Genomic DNA, 15,570 nt, shown 5'->3' on the forward strand with positions numbered 1-15,570 from the left:
ATCATTAATTTCTATTATAAAAATAATGCAAATGGATGTTAAATTAAAGTTGTGAAAAGATCTTTAATTTGGTATAAAAATTATAAAAAATAAATTTGAGATTATTAAGTTATGATCGATTACAATATTAAAATTAATTTTTGTTCGCTCTCATTTATTTATAATGTTGAATATCGTACTCTATTTTCATTGTATTTTCGTTTATGGGTGACAAACATAAGCATATGCATATGTCATTTTTTTCCTTTTAAAAAAGTTTACATGATTTTTAAATATAATTATTTAAACTACAGTAATTTTTAATACAATTAAGGAGAGGAAATTTGTATTAATTTAAATATGAATTTGTAAATAAAATATTAGTTATATATCTTAAAATTAGAATTTAAAATATTATATATATTAATTTAATTATGTGTACAAATTATTTATTTATTTATTTATATAATAATTTAATAATATACAATTTGAACTTTTACGAGCCAAAATTATTATATTAAATAATGACTATTAATTTAGTTATATTATGATTTAGTGTAATCGTAGCCTATGCATCGTACGAGAGAGCATACTAGTTGGGTATGAAAGCGGTGAGGTGACGAAGTCGAAGTTCAAAATTATGAGCTGAATTGGCAGAAGTACCCCTTAGTATGAGGTCCAGTCTCCCACCACCCTTTTTCCCCTCTCATTTCAGTTACAAAACCACCATCAACTTAACCACCACCAACTTTCTCTCTCATCACCATCTGCACTCATTCTCTTCTCTCTCTAAAACCCCTAAATTAGGGTTTCATTTAAGGAGATACTCACCAGCGCCAGCACAGATTACACACGAAAGCGCAGTAAATGGGGCTTTTAAATCCAAAATTCTCCCCACCTGATAAAAAAGCAAGACACTGAGGAAAAAGAGGTACAAAAACACATGCAGAATCACATTGTTTCCCTGATACAGTAGATGGCAACCTAGGGCTTTTCTATAATTAACCTTAATTTTACGTTCCTTCTATTTCAAATTGCCTGAATTACTGCAATTGCACTGGTTTCAAGAGTTGTGAAATGGAGTTCAAGTTTACCATTTCCGGCATTTTCTTTGTCAGTGATTTTTCGTCATTGCTGGTAGCCCTGTCCGCTACGCTTGTCTGCATCTTTTTCGCGACTGCTCTTATTTTGCGGAGAGCGAGGCGACAGCGGAGCCCTTCTGAATTGGGAGAATTGATGCCTTCTGTTTGTGTGGGTGAACAGAATGGAATAGACTGTGGCGAGAGAATGACTGTGCCTGTGGATGGTGGGAAGATGGAGAAGGAGTGGGAGACGGGGACATCGATAATTGAGCAACTGGTGCCGGAGATAAGAATGCATGCACTCACCTTCTTGGATTACCCAAGCCTCTGCGGTCTGTCGATGACGAATTCGCTCCTGCATAGAGCTGCCAATGATGAGAGTGTATGGAAGGCGCTCTATCTTAAGGTTTGGTTCTTTAGAAGATCAGTCTTGGGATTTTGGCATGATACGTTTGTGTTAGGGTAGTTTATTTTTAGGTTATTAATGCGCTTTATTGGTTCTCTGGAAAACCTCTCTTATGACTTATTGGTTGTGTTTTTGTTCTTTGGAATTTGTACTTCTTTAGGTTTGAGTGTTGAATCTCATGTAGTTGATTGGATCTAACAGTGGAAGATAGTTACGTAATTCTTAAGCCTGTCGAATGATTTGACCTTGGCTAGTTTCTGGTCTGTTGAGGAAAAACAGTTCTTCGCCACCATGTTTTGGTATTCTTTAGTTTGATCACCACATATAATACAATAATCAACTTATTTCTTTTCTTGGAGTAATAATAATTAATCCACATGAATAGAGAGTGAGAAGGTCAGCAGTGCGAGTGCCTGGTAATTCTTGCGATGTAAATTCTACTACCAGATTCTATAATAATGAAAAGGCCTTCCATATTCTTTTTCCGGTCAATTATTGGTCGTAAAGCAATCAAATCAGGGTTGTGCAACTTGAGTTAGCGAAGCATCTTATTGATTTGGGATTAGCTTGTGTAAGTCTGACAGATGTATGCGAGGGAACCGTTATGCATGCTTGTGTTTTTTTGTTCAGTTGGTTTGCGTTGTCTTTGATATAGTATAGATGACTTTCTTTTCTAGTCTTAGTTTGGATTTTTCGGCTAAAGATTCGGCAATATCAATTCATGGCTGTCGGACTACTATTAATTGTTCAGACAGATATTTTCTTGGAATTTTGACCATTTACCGGCATACCAATTCTGTCATTTTATGCTTAAATGCTAGAAACTGTTGAATCTTTGACACGTGTTCCGATTTTATAATATGGTTGCTAAGCAGAGTTTTACGTCTCTAAGATATCTATAATTTCTTATTTCTATTAGCAACAGTCATGATTTTGTAACTAAATGTGCTAAATAAGAAAGAAATGATAGTTCAGATAATTGCTTCTTGAGGTACACTTATAACAGCTCATGCAGCCTCGTAATCAGTACTAATGCTGTAGGTGTGATTTAACAATTGAGATTTTCTGGTTCACAAAATAATGAAGCTGGTATGTGGTGAGGAGGAGAGATCCACTTTTTTCGATTCTCCATGAGACGTGGTCACTAAAAAATGCACCTAAACTTGAAAGGGTAAAAACAAAAATTTAAGCTTATAACTGAATCATAAAGTTTCCTCTACAGACTACTCTTTCGTAATTTAAGCAGTAAGAAGTTGTTATTCTCCCTCTGCATCACCATTCATCACCCCGCCCCCCCCACCTGGGTCTCATTCAGACAAGTGAGAGACAGGGGGCAGAATAAAAGGTGAAAGTATAAATTTAAATATAAGAACCAAAAGAAGACTGCCCTCTATTCCTGAATTATGTAAACGGAAACATGCTCTTTGTGCTTTAACATTACTGCTTTTACCATATTTTGGCAACTTAATAGATTACAATTACATTATCAGCTAAATGGCCTACTGTGCTTGTTCGTTTTACTAAAAGATTCGTATTATAGGGTAAACATTTATCATGCTTCACCCATACTTGCACACAAACACGTAACCCCAAAGGATGCTGTTAATTCTTGATTATGTATTTTGCTCTTTGGTAAGTCTTGAATAATCTGAGTCCTAGTCTGTTAATATTTATTGGCATGAGTCTGCTGATCAAGAAGGTAGCCATTCTCAAATAATTCCTTTGTGCATGCTGTTTTCTCCATAGGCAATTTTGTAATTCTTCTCTCTAAAATTATATGGATGCATAAAATTAGTCTATAGTAATTCAGTCATTATTTAAACTGTCAATATGTTGATTTTATTGGTCTTTTGCCTCATCTTCTAGGATTTCTCGTTGGAGCAAGGTAATGTTAAACCAGCCAATGGATGGAAAGCTTATTATGCTGCTACCGTAGCCATTGTTAAGTGCAACGCTGAGTTTTATAGGATAGTTAAAGAAAGGTCACATTCTGCTATATCCCAGTTTTGGCACAATGCAGGTTATGTCAAATGTTTCCATGCTAATGGCAAGTCATTTACTGGGTACGTGGCTTTTAGTTGTGCATGATTTTTCCTTTTAAGTATGTTCTTATAACTAACAAAGGGATTTCCCTTTTACTGTCTCCTTGCCTTTTCTGATGTAAATTGCACTTAAATGTCTATGCATTTCTTTCATTCTATGACTTACTTTGGCAAGTTGCGCAAGTCCTCTGTTGGCTGTGCAGTAAACTATGGATTAATATAGAGTTAATAGTCAAAAGTACCCATTTTGATTTAGTAAAGACAAATTATACATACAAGTATAAAAACTATCCACTTTTTGGGTGAATTTGGGGATGGACGAATGTTCTCTTCGATCTGTTTCGTGCACTAATAGATCTGTTTTGTGCATTCGTATTAGTTCAATTTGAACTAATGCACAAACATGTTCGTGCATCGAAGGGCAATTTCATGACAGTGGGTATTTTTTTAATATATTTTTATAAGGGTGGGTAGAATTCGTCTTTGCTATAGCAAACCATGCCCATTTTGGCTCATTAATATTATTTTGAAATCTTTGTCATGATAAAATAATTCGAAAATAAGTTCCGTAGAGTTTCAGTGGCTATAGCATCGTTGGTGACAAGCAGAGGAGAGCAGGAGTTATATTAGAGAATTGTCTGCTTTGAAGTTTATCAGTCGGAAACTATTAGATGAGAAGTTTATTAGTAGAAATTTGTTAAGTTGTGAATAAATAAAGTTCAGGCTGGAGGTATGGCAACCGGTGGTGGAGACTAAAAGACTTGGCGGGGAGAGTGGCTTCAGCTTCCACCAACCAAGTTTTTATTTTTATTTTTATTTTTTAAGTTTTTATTCTTATAGGATCTCGAAATCGCTGGAATTTTGTGCGAGAGCTTGGTTCGATAAGAGGGGTGAGAACCCTCATCACCAAACTGAATCACTGGAAAACTGCCTTCTCCAAGCCTCGAACCCGAAGAACAGAAGAAAACAGCAGCATGCTGAAGACTGACGAAGGCAGCGGAGCCCTCCCCCCACAGATTTTCTGTGTCCGCCACTGATAGTAACAAATGAAGTATGGTGCTGGTGGCTTATCTTCACACTGATATGTATGAAAAAACTTACTTGCTATAAGGAGTCGGAGAAAATTTTACGATGTATGTTGAAGAAAATATGACGATTATACTAACACATTCTGTCCTGTGGTGAATATGACGGCCCTTCTTTGATAAAGAGAACCGGCATCCCTGAGTTCTTTCTGTAATTGATATTTGAGCTTGTCTACAAACTACAAAGTACAACCTCCATAATTTTTAACTGATATAAGCTTCATGACTGCATGTTCGGTTGAGATGGTGGTGCTAACATAATAGTCCTATGACTCCTATTCTTTAAGCTGTTTATTTTTCCATTTCTTTTAAGTTACTTTAATGTTTTGTCATTGCTGAGATCCATGTGTTCAAACAAGAATAGTAGAATACTAATATGTTCCTACTTTTCTAGTTACAATGAAGTTATGGAGAGCTGGCGGGTGGCATTTAGCTGGGAGAATGTTATTGATTTCCAGATACGTGATGTTAGGACTCGTGTCCTAACAGATATGGCTTGGGTGACCATGAAAGCTTTTGCTGACATGGAGAGGGCATACAATGTGACAAACATTTATGAACTCTGTAATGGTAGGTGGTACATGGTGCACCATCATAGCTTAGCAGCTCTCATCCATGGAGGAGCTGATCAACAATTTGTGCAGGGATAAGGAGACGCCCTGACAAGGATTTTCAAGGAAACGGTAAAGCTTTTACATTTTTTTTAGAAGTTACTTGAAGAATTTTTTTTCTTGGGAGATTCTAGTTTCTTTTTTAATAACTGTTTCATTACCTCAAGTTTTGCATATGTGGCATTGTCGAAAGATGTCTATATTTAGGGTCTTGATTTTCACAAGTCTCTCTTCTCAAAATACATGCGCAATACATGCACTGCACAGTATATGCACATATGAAGTTTCCTCCCCCCGAGTCAAGATTTTCTTGTCTACAATTGGTGTGTTGTTCTATCCATTATGTGTTTGGAAAGTTTGGAACAATTGATTAACATTTCTTATATAACATCATCCTTCTATTTATCCAAAGTTTCCAAACACGGAATGAAAGACAGACCAGGACATCATTTGTGGACTGAACGATTTTGTCTGCCCCCTCTCCATCTGCTTCCATTTACCACCTAGTGTGACCGACATCTGACTGGAATTTTCTTCACTAGCACTATGACTTAAATGAATCTGGAAATGAGGCCTTAAACTATTTTGTTATTATTTGCAATTATTCAGGAGGATTTGATCATGGGAAATTCATGTTTTGGGTAGTGGGATTATAGGTTATAGGAAATGCGGAGTGCATTGGTGATTAACATGTATTTTGAATGTAAATGGTGTGATTTTTGTTGAGGGAACTTTTTTTTCTTTTTCCTGGAGTTCTTACCAATTTTTGTGTATTGTAAATTTGTAATCAGTGAGAGAGAGAGAGAGAGTTTTGACTTTGATGTATTAACAATTTTGTTTGTTGTAATTAGTCCGGGGGATGGATTTACTGTAAATATTTTTGTAAATTTGTTTTGTTATAGTTAGTGAACTAACATTTAAATGTGATTATTACTGATTGATTAGCATTTTAGGCTTTTTTTTTTTGTTTTTTAAAAGAACAGGGATAGATTAGGCTTTTTCTTCCTTTCTTTTTGGTGTAGACAATTCTGAAACTTGAACTAAATGTATCCTGAAGTTTATGATGGATGCCACCATGCAATTGTTACTCGAGCAATGCTTTAATTAGCTGAAGTTTATCAAATTACATAATTATTTATTATCTCAAAGTTGGGTGAATTATTTAATCATCCTTTAATCCTATCAATTTTATTTATTCCATCCACCAAATTAAACACCCCTTTTAATTAAGATAAAACTTGCTATGATATGTTTCATCCCTTAAAGTCAATTACGCACAATTATAAACATGGCATTGCTACACTTTTTCGCGCATGAGGAGTTTCATGCTACTTACTAGGATGGGTATATTAAATCATCAGATATGACTTTGTGACTCCCTCTAGGATTTAATTAGTTAAATGTGCTAAGTTGGAATATTTTTTCTAGGCAAGAATGAAATTTTGTTCTTGGAATATTTTTTTCTAGGCAAGAATTAGATTTTGTTCTTTTCATCAATGTAAACTCTTTAAGATGAAAGTACCCATCAGTATATATATTTCATTCCTTAAAGTCAATTGTGTACAATTTTAGACATACATATGTTGCACTCCCACACATGAGGAGTTTAATGCTACTAATATTAAACCATAATTGGATATCACATTGTTGGAATTCTTTTAAGGGTTATTAGCACCTAAATACACCAACTTTGAGGGTAGTTTGGTTTTGCACATAAACTTTGAAAGGTGCAAAAAAATACATGAACTTTAATGTTGTAAAATTTTTATCACAAATTCAAATATAAGATATTCGAACTCCATAAAAATCTTACGATTTACGAGTTTAGAGATGTATTATACGATATCTTTTAGAGGTGTCCAATACGATGTCACAAATTCAATTTATTCTCAAATTAAAACTAACGTGACAAATCGAAATATCAACGTGTAATCATCGGACATTTTAAAAAATGACACCATATAGGATATCTCTAAAAGATATCGTATAAGACATCTCTAAATTCGTAAATCGTAAGATTTTTATGGAGTTTGAATATCTAATACTCCCTCCGTCCATAAAAGAACTTCCTAGGAGGGAGTGGCACGGGTTTTAAGAAAAAATATTGTTGAGTGTATTGAGAGTGGATAAAAGGTAGTTGAGTGTATTGAGAGTGATGAAAAGATGTTATAATTAATATTGAGAGTTGTGAAAAGTGAAAAGTAAGAGGATTATAAGTGGTGGGGTATAGTCCAAAAATAGGTAGGAAGTTCTTTTGTGGGCGTCCCAAAAAGGAAAGATAGGAAGTTCTTTCGTGGACGGAGGGAGTATTTGAATTTGTGATAAAATTGCTACAACATTAAAGTTCATGTATTTTTTTACACATTTCAAAGTTCATGTGCAAAACCAAACTATCGCCAAAGTTGGTGTATTTAGGCGCCAATAACCCTTCTTTTAATAGGCGTTTATTTTGCATGATTGAGTATTTTTTTATTCTTAAGAGTATGATATCTTCAATCTCACATTTTCACTGAGATAAGAACAAAGCAAAATTAGCTTAAAGCAAAATTAGCTTAAATGATAAAAATAATCAAGGGTCTTGGATATTCCAAAATTCAAATACATATATTACAATGTTTTTTCAGGCAAGATACTTCTTTTTTGAGACAAAATTATCCATCAATATGTTATGCTTTGCTTTATCCCTTTAAGTGAATTATATACCAAATCTAGACATGCTACTCTCTAAAGTAGGTATACTAAATCATGAATTAGATCTATTTATTGGGGTCCCTCTAGGGTTTAATTAGTTAAATGACCTAGGTATATTGGAATATTTATTTTAGGCAGGAATCAAAATTTGTTCTTCTAATAAATAGAAGATTTTAAAATAAAATGGCCCATCATTATGTCTGTGTTTCATCCATTAAAATTCCATACAATATCAGTCATCACTTTATTTCACCTCCTATGCATGATGAGTTTCATGCTACTCACTGAGGTATTTATATTGAATCATTAGATATGACAATTCTTGGATTCCCTCTACGGTTTAAATAATTAGCTAAATGACCTATATATATATATACACACACAGACACACTGGAAATTTTTTTCTGGATAAGATTTAAAATTTATTCTTTAATTTCATCAATAGAAACTCTTTAAGACAAACTATCCATTATGTTTCAGCCATGGAGTCCACTATGTACATCATTTTAGACAATTGAAATTGTAAAAAATTTCATCAATAGAATCTTTTAAGACAAAATTACCAACCAATAGAAACCTTTTAAGACAAACTTCTGCACTTACATTGCACTCTATCATATGAATATTAGTTCTTTTATGTACTAGTCTTTTTCATCTTAGGGTGCGTTCTCTTTGATGGGAAAAGGTGAAAAACATATCTTCTTACTAATTTTTCATCATTTTCTGTAAAAAAGGATAATTTTTCTTGGGCATGATGGAAAAAAATTCAGGCAGCCTCTTTTCCCTCCTTTTTCACTCAAACTCATGATAATATTATCATGGGTAATTGATGTGATAATATTTTCCTTGAGGTATTTGATGTGATAAACTATGTTTTCCACCTTAAAGAACATGAGATAAAAAAGATGGGGAGGATAAATTTTTTTCTATCTTTTCTTATCATTCTTAGTTCTCATGATAAATTTACAACCAAAGAGAACCACCTTTATTTTTCTTAGAGTAAGGTGCGCGCACATAATGTGTGAAAACAGGGATGAACAGTGATGGAAATGGTGGACATTGTTTAGTAAAATTGATTAGTGATGGCAAAGATGTACAGGTTTTTATTTTAATTAATGAATAGTAATGAAAATGGGTTTGTATGGTACGGAAAAGAGTGAATAGTGATGAAAATGGGTTTGTATGTGTAAGGAAATTAAAGTGTGAATAGTGATACAAATAAATGACTTTGTATATATAGGTTTTCATTTCTTGGTTATAAATGTTGATCTTGTTGGTAGTACATACTTGTTATATTGATGGTACTAGCAAGCTAATTGATTTTATTATTGCTTCAAACTCATCTCATTTTGAATATACCACATGCATGATACATACTAGTATAATTATGCATTTAATTACTTATGTATATAATTTAATTTCGCAGATATAAAGAAGAGAAATGCAATTATTTGGATGGTGGTCGTTTCCTGGAAGGATGTGCAGCATAATGTGCTCACATAGTTACATAGTTGTATATCATGTTGGCACACAATTTGATTATTTTGTGATGTTAAAGTGGGAAACTATTGAATGGATGCACAAAATTCTGACTTTGAGTTAAGAGGTTTGATTGTCCGCACGGAATGTGACATGTTAATTAAAATTTGTTATCTATTGCATGTGAAATAGTTCCAATTCACACCCCCCCCAAAAAAAAAAAAATCGTCTTACGTGAATTGAAGACTGTCTAACAATTTGCGGTGATTTTTTTATTCTTATTCATTCACGGAGCATTTACTTTGAAGGATTAGCCTTAAATAGATAAAAATAGCAAGATAAGATTAATGCATTCTTTACTTTTATGAATTGAAATTTTACAATATCTCAAGATCCATTAAAATAGTGGGATTGAAACAATTCTACTCAATCACGCAAGTAAACCCCTCCAAATTAGTCCTCCAAATTAAATAAATGAGTCCGCCCATCAGTAGATTTTATCTGTGACTATCACGACTACAAAAATAATACTCTATGTTTTTTATTTTTTGATAATATGTTCTTTTTATGATGACATAGATGAGTCCTATATATTATCCACCTTGATACATAAATGGAGGGAAAAAGAACATCTATATCAAAATCCTAACGACCCTTTGAGGCATCTTCAATGATGCACGTGACGACTAAATTTAGTGCATCTTTTGCACAAAAAGGTGCCATTTTAGTGCAGACTCTGTGCTAAAATAATGCAATTTTAGCACCAAAAAGTGTTTCCAACCCTAATTATTTGCACTAAATATCAAGCTATAAATAATATTCTCAGAAAATATTTATTATTTTTCATAATGTAGTTAGGAATATGCATAAAGAATATTAATTATAAAATCATAAATTACAATATAATTTTTATAAGATTATTTTTATTAATTTACCTTAAATTATACTCTTTTATCAGTTTACGAAATGCATCCTTATATTTCCTTTTAGGTCTATCCACAAAATAAATACTCATTTCATACTTTCATTTTTAGTCATTATAAGGTATATATCACGCAACTAACTTAATTATAACCCTCAATATTATCCATTATTTATCAACATTGTTATTGGACTCAATACTCAACCAAATTAATTATTTTAAAACTACCATTTTTGTGAACCTTATTCAGTTATTCTACAAGAGGAAATTATTTCAATTAATTTAACAAAAAAGAAAATAAAAATGAAAAACAAGTCTATACCGAATAAAATATCCAGTTTATATGGCTTCAATTAAAAAATCAATAATGACATTTGAACACCAGGTGTACTGAACACCTGGTAAAAAACCGATTTTTTTAGTGGATAGAGAGTGGGCCGGTTTTAGGGTTTATTATTTTTACTGATTTATCCCTTGATTTTTTCTATGTATATATATCTGAAATTAGTCTCTATCCCTTGATTTTTTCGTCCATTTTCTTTCCCTTTTTTTTTTCGGCTAATTTGTTTCCAATTTTCACAAAATCTTCCGTTTTGTTTCCTTATTTTTCGAAGACTTTGTTTCCTTATTTTTATGTTTTTATTTCAGAAAATTTTATAAATTATATAATTCGAATATATTTTTTTTTGGGTTTTGTTTTTGATTTATTTGTTTTTAAATTTTATTATTGATTTGTTACCAATAATTTAGTGTTTCTTGTTATAATAATTCTAGATTTGTTTCCAGCTATTTTTTTTCTAAATTAATATTATTTATTTTTTTCCCGAAAATTATTACTTCTAAATTTTGTGTTTATTTGTTTTTTTATTAATTTTTTTCAACTAATTTTGTGTTTCTCCTTAAAATAATAGATTTGTTTTCGGATATTATTTTTATATTTTTTCAAAAATTAGATTTTTTTTATAAGATAAAAATAAATAATATTAAATTATGTTATTATTTCGGATATTTATATTGCTAATTTTTTTTTATTTGTTTCCTCTAATTTGTGTATTCCGCTAAAACTAATCTTAAATTTATTTCCACTAATTTAGAGATTCTAATTCTGCTGTAATTAATCCTAGATTTGTTTCCACTGATTTAGATATTCTAATTCTACTATAATTAATCGTAGATTTGTTTCCACTAATTTAGGGATTCTAATTCTCCCAAAACTAATCCTAGATTTGATTACCTAATTTAGAGATTCTCCTAAAAATAATCCTTTCAACATATATTTTATTTTTTGATAATTATTTTGTATTTTTTGAATTGTATGTACAAATATACATTTGTTCAGTTTGGAAACAATATAATGGGGCATCGGTCGAAAAAACAAATAGCATATACTTCGATTAAATGTATTATAATAATGCAGTAAACGCGATATAATAATATGAAATAAATTTTAATTAATTAATAGAAATAAATTAGTGAAGGTTGGGAAAAAATGTGAATACGATGTGATTTTGGTTGGAAAACTAAGGAAACAAATTAATAAAAAACAAATAAACACAAAATTTAGGAGTAATAATTTTTGAAAAATAAATAAATAATACTATTAATTTAGAAAAAAATATTCGGAAACAAATCTAGAATTATTATAACAAGAAACACTTAATTATTGGTAACAAATCAATAATAAAATTTAAACACAAATAAATCAATAACAAAACAAAAAAAATATATATTCGAATTATATAATTTATAAAATTTTCTGAAACAAAAACATAAAAATAAGGAAACAAAGTCTTCAAAAATTAAGGAAACAAAATGGAAGATTTTGTGAAAATTAGAAACAAATTAGCCGAAAAAAAAGGAAAGAAAATGGACGAAAAATAAGAAAAGAGAATGGACGAAAAAATCAAGGGAGAGAGACTAATTTCAAATATATATACATGAAAAAAATCGAGGGATAAAACAGTAAAACCAATAAACCCCTAAAACCGGCCCACTCTCTACCCACCAAAAAAATCGGTTTTTTACCAGGTGTTGAGTAGTAGTACATCTGGTGTCCGTTTATCACTACTGAGATAAAATATCCAGTTTATATGGCTTCAATTAAAAAATCCAGTTATTTTTCAAATAAACTATTTACAAGATAAAACGAAACGACTACTGAGAGAGAGGAATTGAAATCAGTGGTTGGAATTATCCATGTAACTTATCTTCCTCCCACCACACACAGAGAGAGAAGGCCGATTATGGCTGCCACCGCCGTCACCGGCACCACCTTCTTCCCTTCCTCTCTCCCAAAACCACCGCCCTCCCATAAATTCTTTCCCTCATCCCGACACTTTCTCAAAATCACTGCACCTCTGGCTCTGGTTAGTACGGCAATCACCCCACCTTCTGTTTCATCGCCTGAAACTAGCGTTGTTGCTCAACAAGAAGAAGAAGAAGAAGCGGAGCAAAGTGATGATTCGAGCTCGGCATCTCTCCCTCCTCTCACGTACCTTGCCCCTCTCTCTCTCTCATTGTATTAATTTCAAGACTTTTATCACTCTCCACTTCATCATGATTGACTATTTTTATCCTCATCACTAGGATTTCTCCAATCCTACTCCTTTCAATTGGATATGAATCAAGCAAATTAACTCAAATGTAGAAATTATCAAGGATCTTGCGAAATCCCAAAAGTTTCAATTCATCTTAGTAAATAATGGATTAAGCTATAGGATACTCAATAGTAAATGCCCGTAATAAAGGAGATAAATTTTGTTTATGTTTTTGGCAATTCAATGTAGTGGCGCTCTGTTTTGATTGTTTGGGTTGAAGTGATCATCATATGTTCCTTAAACAGCTCTAGTCATCAAGTATGATTTAATGACAGTGAATTTGGTGATGATTATTGAGTTTTTCTGGCCATAGATTGAGTGCTGAAGAAAATGTTGATGGCATAACTAAAAACTGAAGCAAGAAAAATAAATGAAAGAGAGTTAAAAATGTGCATAGTTGGAGTAGATATTATCTGAGATGATGATGATGAAATATTGGTGAAGGGGGTGTAAAGGGTGTGGAAGAGAGGAGATTGAGAGGGGTTGTAATGGTGAAGGAAGGATTCAAGGTGGGATTGCGACAGTCCCGGGCTTTGGCTGGTGGCCCATAAAAGCTTACCGGCCTTGTCCTGCGTATCTTCAGTCGGGCGGGAGGTACAGAAGAAGCGGCCAAAGCATGGACGAGGTTGTCTCCGGACGTGGTGCTACTGTTAAGGTAATCAAAATACATCATTCTTTCATTACTGCTTTTCACATTTCATTTTTGGACTTGAGATGGTTGATAATTACTTCAAAATGTATTTCTACTGCAAAACTAGTGTCATCAGATTTCAGAGGATTATGCCTTGAACCTGATTATATATCCAACCTTCTGTTATACCTGAAATGAGGGCTGCATTTTTCATGTCTTGTTCATCAGCATTGTATATATGTTTGTGATGTGAAACTGCATATCACATCATTCATCACTTTCTATCTAACTATACTTGCTTTCCTTCCGATTGAAAATTTTCCGATTTCAGCAACAAAACTCAAAAAGGAAGGATCTGGGAGAGTCAAGAGGTAACTAACTAACTAAGTGTTGAAGAATGCTTCCTTCAATGAACAACATGCAGGTTTGATTTCTAGCATCAACATTAGCCATGATCTGGTATTTTTTCTGCTTCTTTCTGTCTATCCTTTGTTGCTGTAACAAGACACAACTCCAGATGAGTACACACATTCGAAGCTAAAGCGTATATAAAAACTTTATGTTTGTTTACATTATTATGTTATCAAACAACATAGGATTGAGCTTAGCAAACAAATCTATCTGTGACGGCGCGGCAAGAGCTCCTCTTCCTTGTATTGGGAGTTGAATTGGCAGCCATCCTCATCTGCTGAATCAATGCCTCTGTATTGACCTCCTCCGACAGAATCTTCTCCAAATCTTTGGGGTTGATCAGCAGCTTCACCTTCCAAACGCCGTTTCCCGCCGGCGGCAGCGCCTCAACTGTTTTTCTCATTTCGTTCGGCCCAGCATCTGCCGCTGCTTTCACTGAACAGTTTCCCATAATATTTATATGATATATGGAAATACTTCTTCTCTCACTGTGTGTGTGTGTGTGTGTGTAAGTGTGTTCTAAGAGGGAAGGAATTTGGTGGTATTTATGAGAAAATTAATGGATAGATTTAGATTATGAAAGGGTCACGGATTTTAATTGGAAAGAAAGGCATCTTTTGATTTTGAAAAAAATATGGAAAGCAAGAATTTTGAGACCGTTAAAGAATGCGAATGGGGATGTTTCAAAAGTTGGTTGGTATTTCTATGTAACTGTAGGCAATTAAATTTGTCGTCGAATTAAATCATGCCACGTGTAAATTCATGAATTAAATATTCAATTATATTTTCTATTTTATTAAATGGGATTTTATTCCTAATTAAATAGATATATATGATTAATATTTAATAAAATGAATTAATGGGCTTATTGGCCACTTAAGGCCCTAAGGCCCATACATGGAGGCCCAAAGCCCATAAAGCCCACGAAGCCCATCTCTAAAATCTATAAATAGAGGTGTTGGGGTGTTCATTATCACAACGTGAAGGAACGGAAGATTGAAGAGCATGAGAATTCTCTCTAGTATCGCAAGTTGAAAGAGGCGAAGAATTGGAGAGTTCAAGTATTCTTCCAAGTATTCAAGTATCTTGAAGAATTCTATCTAGCGTTCAAGTCTTCTTCGAATCTTCAAGTATTTGAGCATTCAAATCTTCAAGTATCATTCGAAATCTTCAAGCGTTCAAGTCTTCTTCGAATCTTCAAGTATTTGAGCATTCAAATCTTCAAGTATTCTTCAAGTATCTTCAAGTGATCAAACCTTCAAATCTTCAAGTGATCAAGGCGTTCTTACAAATTCCAAGAACGATCTTCCTCAAATCAAATCAACCAAGTCCCAAAGCTTCAAGGCGTTCTTACAAATTTCTAAGGACGTTCTTCTCAAATCAAATCAAGTTCAACGTTCAATCCAAAATCACGACTTAAGTCCCTTGGATTGGCGTCATCAAATCAAGTATTTCAATAACCTTCGAGCTTGTTCAAGAATCAAATGGAAGAGAAGAATCAGAGGATTAACTAGATATTGCAACCCGCATAAATCTATTCTCAAATCTATCAAATTATCTTTGTAACGCGTTTTGTATTTTATCAAATTGAAATACAAAAATTTGTGTTTACAAATTTTGGCACGCCCGGTGGG

The 15,570-nt window shown here is 33.0% G+C and overlaps 2 protein-coding genes across 8 annotated transcripts; both read left to right on the forward strand.

Moving 5' to 3' along the window:
* Window positions 1-662: 662 nt before the first annotated feature.
* On the forward strand, window positions 663-6,080 carry LOC131024534 (F-box protein SKIP8-like). 6 transcript variants are annotated; one of them, XM_057954041.1, is made up of 6 exons: window positions 682-910; window positions 1,098-1,467; window positions 3,334-3,530; window positions 4,989-5,164; window positions 5,239-5,277; window positions 5,618-6,080. In XM_057954041.1, exons 2-6 carry the CDS (start codon window positions 1,216-1,218, stop codon window positions 5,710-5,712), a joined length of 759 nt encoding a protein of 252 aa, XP_057810024.1. In that variant the 5' UTR covers window positions 682-910; window positions 1,098-1,215; the 3' UTR covers window positions 5,713-6,080. The 6 variants fall into 6 exon arrangements, 5 of the variants coding, with proteins under 5 accessions (XP_057810027.1, XP_057810024.1, XP_057810025.1 ...); XM_057954042.1 differs by having other exon boundaries at window positions 5,815-6,080; XM_057954043.1 differs by having other exon boundaries at window positions 1,243-1,467.
* Window positions 6,081-12,417: 6,337 nt separating this feature from the next.
* On the forward strand, window positions 12,418-14,095 carry LOC131024535 (uncharacterized). Of its 2 annotated transcripts, XM_057954047.1 has the most exons (3): window positions 12,418-12,788; window positions 13,339-13,549; window positions 13,857-14,095. In XM_057954047.1, the coding sequence occupies exons 1-3, from the start codon at window positions 12,541-12,543 to the stop codon at window positions 13,902-13,904; spliced, it is 507 nt and encodes a 168-aa protein (XP_057810030.1). In that variant the 5' UTR covers window positions 12,418-12,540; the 3' UTR covers window positions 13,905-14,095. The 2 variants fall into 2 exon arrangements, with proteins under 2 accessions (XP_057810030.1, XP_057810029.1); XM_057954046.1 differs by having other exon boundaries at window positions 12,442-12,788; window positions 13,339-14,095.
* Window positions 14,096-15,570: the final 1,475 nt, after the last annotated feature.

The sequence above is a fragment of the Salvia miltiorrhiza genome, chromosome 5 (assembly GCF_028751815.1).
Source record: "Salvia miltiorrhiza cultivar Shanhuang (shh) chromosome 5, IMPLAD_Smil_shh, whole genome shotgun sequence".
Classification (NCBI taxonomy): Eukaryota; Viridiplantae; Streptophyta; class Magnoliopsida; order Lamiales; family Lamiaceae; genus Salvia; species Salvia miltiorrhiza.

Excerpts from the sequence above, each read along its gene's own strand:
- LOC131024535 (XM_057954046.1), top strand. The coding sequence starts at position 12,541 with ATGGCTGCCACCGCCGTCACCGGCACCACCTTCTTCCCTTCCTCTCTC. Across the intron at positions 12,789-13,338 it reads GCATCTCTCCCTCCTCTCAC|GGGGTGTAAAGGGTGTGGAA; the intron begins GTACCTTGCCCC and ends ATATTGGTGAAG.
- LOC131024534 (XM_057954041.1), top strand. The coding sequence starts at position 1,216 with ATGCCTTCTGTTTGTGTGGGTGAACAGAATGGAATAGACTGTGGCGAG. Across the intron at positions 1,468-3,333 it reads GGAAGGCGCTCTATCTTAAG|GATTTCTCGTTGGAGCAAGG; the intron begins GTTTGGTTCTTT and ends CTCATCTTCTAG. Across the intron at positions 5,278-5,617 it reads CAAGGATTTTCAAGGAAACG|TTTCCAAACACGGAATGAAA; the intron begins GTAAAGCTTTTA and ends ATTTATCCAAAG.